At 37.8% G+C, this 5,357-nt stretch overlaps 1 protein-coding gene across 1 annotated transcript in view; it reads right to left on the bottom strand.

Annotated features, from left to right (window-relative positions):
- Positions 1–1,108: 1,108 nt before the first annotated feature.
- TROVE2 (TROVE domain family member 2) overlaps positions 1,109–5,357 on the bottom strand; it is a 37,925-nt gene continuing 33,676 nt past the window's right edge. The window contains exons 8-10 of the mRNA XM_015562380.1: positions 4,324–4,437; positions 3,675–3,821; positions 1,109–2,408 (exon numbers count right to left, since the gene is read on the bottom strand). Of these exons, the coding sequence (XP_015417866.1) occupies positions 2,256–2,408; positions 3,675–3,821; positions 4,324–4,437 (414 nt within the window). The 3' untranslated portion in view covers positions 1,109–2,255. The remainder of the gene's footprint in view (positions 2,409–3,674; positions 3,822–4,323; positions 4,438–5,357) is intronic.

Genomic DNA, 5,357 nt, shown 5'->3' with positions numbered 1-5,357 from the left:
ATTTTTCAGCAATTATATACATTATTTCCCAATACCTAAGAGATAAAAGTCTTGAATAATTCTATTTTCATCCCTGTTCTTGTCAGTTTTCCTATTTTGTGGGGATGTGAATACTGAAATGAAGATTTCTAGATCTAGTGCTCCAAAGCAACCCTTTCTTGAACCCCAGTTCCCTAACCTTAAAAAAAAAAAAAATCATCTTTTTACATTTCTAAGGTTTGGTCCAGCTCTAAAACTCCAGGATTTGAAAATAAACTTACTTTCTGTGGTGGTTTTTTCTGTTTTTGTTTCTTTTCCTTCTTTCTTAAATTGTTCCCTAATCCATTTAATTCAACTTATAAGATATTTCTAATCTTACTTCTCTGATGATTTTCACATCAGCTCATGAATAGATCTGTCTAAAAACACTATAGGAACAGTACATAACTGAAAGGAATACACTTTTATGCTACATTTAATTTCAATTAGGAATCAAATGATTACTTTATGATTTTTTAAAATTAGGATTGGGTGTACTTAAAAAATGATGGGACACAATTCTATTAGGTTCTTTAAACGTCAAATTCAATCTGAACATAAAAGCTAATATGTTAAATCCAATGTGTGACAGAGGAATAAGACAAAATGATATTAGAAGCAGTGTGGGTTTTTTTGATGTGAGGATGCTGCTAGTTTTGCTGACTAAAAAAATCTCAGGTAAATCACAACATTGCTGTAAGTTGCCTTGAAGCCTACACATCAGGGCTAGTATTATACATCAAATACATGTGAAAGAAGCATTTTCTTGTCACTCCTAGAGCCCCAATCTCCCCTAAAACAGGACAATATCAACACAAGTTCTAACTCTACTGAAGTCCCCGAACTCCCGAACAAAGTCTCTAAACCCCAAGCACATGAAATGCTACAATGAACATTTACTAGTCTGTCTTTTTACATGTGATGAGTTTATAAAAATCCCCCTAAGTCCTCTATTATTACTTAAATACATAAAAATTGAAGTTTTATGGGTAAGCATAGACAACCATGTAATTATAAGGAAAGTTATTGGCATTTAAATAAGTTAAACCTCCCCACAAAGAAGAGGTATTAGCTCAAGAAAATAATGCACTTTAGTGTAATGAAAAGAAGTTTAATATACACAATAAAATAGAAAAAAGTACTTTCTTACAAACTGGTTAGTGATAATATACTACTCAAAAATTGCCTTTCAAACCTGAAAGACCTAGCTTGCTTTATTGTTTTAATTTTACTCTACCAAGAATGTTTTGTCACAATGAATAGCGAACAAAGAAATAGGCCACTGACATGCTTACAATTAGAACCGATGTACAATTGGCTAAAAAAGTTAAAAATTAGAACAGTATTGATTTTACAGTTAGGAAAAAGCGAATCCAATTATAGTTGAGATTTGTCATTTTCAGATTATAAGTGGGGGAGTTAAATGCTTGGACCATTTTATGTTATTTGCATTTAAGAGCATGAGTAAAAAAGGAAGTATGACTTAGTGTGGCTATGTTGTTACAACTGGGGGAAACTGTCAAGTCACACCCTCAACTCACAGCAATAAAACGGACCAGAACACAACACCTCAGACTTCCTCAGGCAACACTAGCCTTAGCGTCCCCAGCCAAGGGTGGCCTTTCTGTTGTGTTTCTGGTTAATGGTAATACTTCTCTCAGTGTAAATAAGACATGAGGCAAAATCTGTTTTTACCGAATAAGAAAGCTATTTACGTGACCTTAGAAAACGCTTAAAGGAATCTGTAAAACTCATTACTTATCCCTTGGTCGTGGCTGCTGTTTCACAGATGAGCTTTATATGCCATCACAGTTAATGGTCCAGTGCATTTCAGAGTTGATGGACATTATCAAAGCTGTCCTTTCCCAATGAAAACATTTAAGAAAACTTTAAGCACTTTCCAAACAAGTGACATGATGCGGAACTACTACTTACAAATTTGGCTCTTACTTCGTTTAAATACAAATGTGATTATTTACCAAAGCAAACCTGTGGGACTATGTTACAGTGTCTACCAGCTCTCTATCAGAGGGAGCTACAGTGAATTCCGAAGCTACTTCCCAGGAGTTAGGTTGATAGAGTGAACTTTGGGCTTATCTTATTTTTCCTTTTTGTGGTTAGGTAAACTTTCCATTATGCACATGCTATGCCAGCATCTTATCTCTCACTGGATTAAGATTAGCTGGGAAGTAGCTGCGTATTTTTAGCGAGATCACTAATCGTGCTGGTGCTTATGGTTAGATCACATCCAACGTGAAATTGCGAATTACGTCCAGCGCTCCAGTGTCAAAGCCACACATATCCAACATGCCTCTGTCCTCTGGGTCTGCAATGGTGAAACCATTTGATGTCATTCCACAAACAATCAACTTAGCTGGAATGTTCATTTTCTGTAGGTAAAGATCAAAATACACATTTTAAAAAATTGTATAAAAGCAAAAAACCTTCAAAATTAACACTTTAAGTTCTATCAGCTTTCCATTACGTTCTTTTTTCACCCTCTCTACATAAAATCTGTCAATCTTTCAAGGCCCGACTGTGATCTTCAGACTAGACAATAACATTTTGTCAACAGCCTGTCTGAAATTCCCGTTTTCTCTGTTCTACGTTCCTTGTTCTGTGGGCCACAGAGCACCTTCCTGAGCAACCTGGGGACTCTGTACTTATCAAACCTGTCAGGATATTCAGGGGTGAGGCCATTTTTACCAACATATTAAACACTGGACAGTGTATGTGCAGGTAGACTTAATATAAGGAGATATTTCACCAGGATTATTAACTTTGCTAATTATAATATATACTTTTTACATGAATTTGTTCTCTACAGCTATGGCTTGTTAAAGTAGTTGATTTTCTGAGATAAAACAACCATCAGTGAGTGTCAGAAACTGTAATGGGCTCTTTAAGGAATTTACCTAGTGTATTTATTGGGACAACCCTAAAGGTAAGCATGTATCAGAGTTCAATAATATGCTCAGGTCCACAGTCAGTAAGAGAAGGACCAGGACTCAGAACCCAGGCTATCCTGACTCCAAATTCTGTTCTCTCACTTGTTGTTCTCCAACCTAAGGGCTTGTAAAGCATAATCCCAACAGAGTTTCTGATTCAGCAGGTCTCCCACCGGGTCCCAGGATTTGCATCTGTAACACAGTGTTAGGTAATGCTGGTAGGGAAACCACGCTTTGAGACCCACTGCTCTTCATCGAGTTTTATTTCTATTGCGAGTCACACTAGCTACACTTCAAGAGCTCAACAGCCCACGTGACTAGCAGCTACCATGTGGATATAGAACATCTCACTCATTTCAGAAAGCACAATTCGAGAGCACAGATTAGAACCCAGAAATATCCATGTAACTTAAACCATAGACTATAGCTTTGGTTTAACTTTATGTAGTCCTTTAACAAAAATCATAAATGACACCTTAATATTTCAAGGAACACACTGAATCATTAAAAAATACCACTGATAAAGGATATTCTTAGTAATGTATAGAATTGGAACTGGTGGAAATATATAGGTGTAGCCAATACTTTTCAAGTACTGCTGAGTCCATTACTGATGTTGTATACATTCATAGCTTGTTTTTGGAAAAGCAGTGAATGTTTGAGAACTGAGACTTTTATGGGGTGAGCGAGTATCAGAATGTGTGTTACCTTCCGATACTGCCTCAGAGCGACAGCAGGGTGGACACTTCCAGCAAAGGTCTCGTTATCCGTGAACACAATGAAGACATCAGCAGCTGTATTTGTCTTTTGTGCCCAGATCATTGGAAGGGAGCAATCAGTTCCACCTGCTGGGATCTAACTCAGAACAAAAAATGAGTAAGAATAAGTTTCCATAATCTTCTATATATATAAAAGGCTAAGCTGACTCGCGCACGTTCCCTAACCTTAAGCTCTCGCTGGCACCAATCTCTCTCTCTCTCTCTTTCACACACACACACACACACACACACACACACAGTTTTGAACTGTCATTGTCGATCGTGAATTTGGTTGACAGTTCTATTACAGAGAAAGGGCAAATAGTGATATTAAAATATTTCTTCTAATTAATTTCCCTTCAATGTTTACAAATCCATGCACCGGGACACTAGTGAAATAATGAAATATTTAAAAGTACTATTTTTTACATTATCATTGTATTTTGAGCCAATACATAAGTCTTCCCAAAGCCTATATATTTATTTCATGCTCATGAAAAAATTGAGATGAAACAATTTGTTCTCACAAATGCATTAATATCACACACGACAGCAATAACAATGATTATACAGTATAAACTAATAAAATAGTTTGTTACCTGACTCATAGCCATTAAAACCTGTTGTAAACTCATATCTGTAGTTACGGGACATCGAACCATCTCATCTGAAAAAGCAACTATGTGAGACTCTTTTTCTGTTCGTGAGACAACCTGAAAAATTCAATGGTAGTAATTTTCAGGAGATTTGAGAGAAATAAACACATACTTGAAGTTCATAAAACATCACCTTTAAAGGAAACACACTATGATGCCTATTTTAAACTCCTTTTCACAACAACCCTCTGAAGCAGATAGAATATATTCTTTTCATTTCATTAAATAGGAATACAGCCACAGAGGAGAAATTAAGAAGCTCATCCATGATTCATTTAACAGCTATCTAGTGACAGGCAGGTGGAAACTGAAGTCTCCTGACTACTGTTAACCAGTTTCTGATCTTTGCACTTCTATATGTATTAGTAGTTTCCTAAACATTGTCTACTTCCTCAAACGTACTATATTCGGGGGACCTGAGGCCGTGCCCCCCACCCCAGAGGACCTGAGGGTGCGCTGGGGGACTTGAGACTGCACCCCCCACCCAGCGGGGCTTGATGGGGAACCTGAGGCTGCGCCCCACCCAGCAGGGCTTGACAGGGGTGGGACCAGCCAGGTCTGGATCTCGCCCAATGGAAGTGGGGCCAACTGGGTCTGGGTCTCACGTGATTTCAAGGTATACGCAGGTGGGCAGGGACTTGACTCTGGGTCCTGTGGCGTGCCCCAGACTCTGACAGGAGGAAGATTTTCATATACATTTTACTAATTTTCTTTCATCTCTGACACTTCTATTACAGAGAAAGGGCAAATAGCAATATTAAAATACCTCCTCTAATTAATCCCCTTTTAATGTGCATGAATTTTGTGCACCAGGCCACTAGTATGAAATAAAACTGTCAAATATGTCAAATTGACAAAAAGAAGTGGAAACCTAATCGTTGAGCCCATTTATTTAGGTCTACAGTTCTTCCCCACAGCAAACATGTTCTTAGGGTGGCAGACACGGCGAACTGCCTCAGTGTTCTCCCCATGCCCCT

Source organism: Myotis davidii, unplaced genomic scaffold (genome assembly GCF_000327345.1).
Source record: "Myotis davidii unplaced genomic scaffold, ASM32734v1 scaffold174, whole genome shotgun sequence".
NCBI classification, from domain to species: domain Eukaryota; kingdom Metazoa; phylum Chordata; class Mammalia; order Chiroptera; family Vespertilionidae; genus Myotis; species Myotis davidii.
Note: the sequence above shows the minus strand (reverse complement) of the source record. Positions and strands in the feature narration are given on the sequence as shown.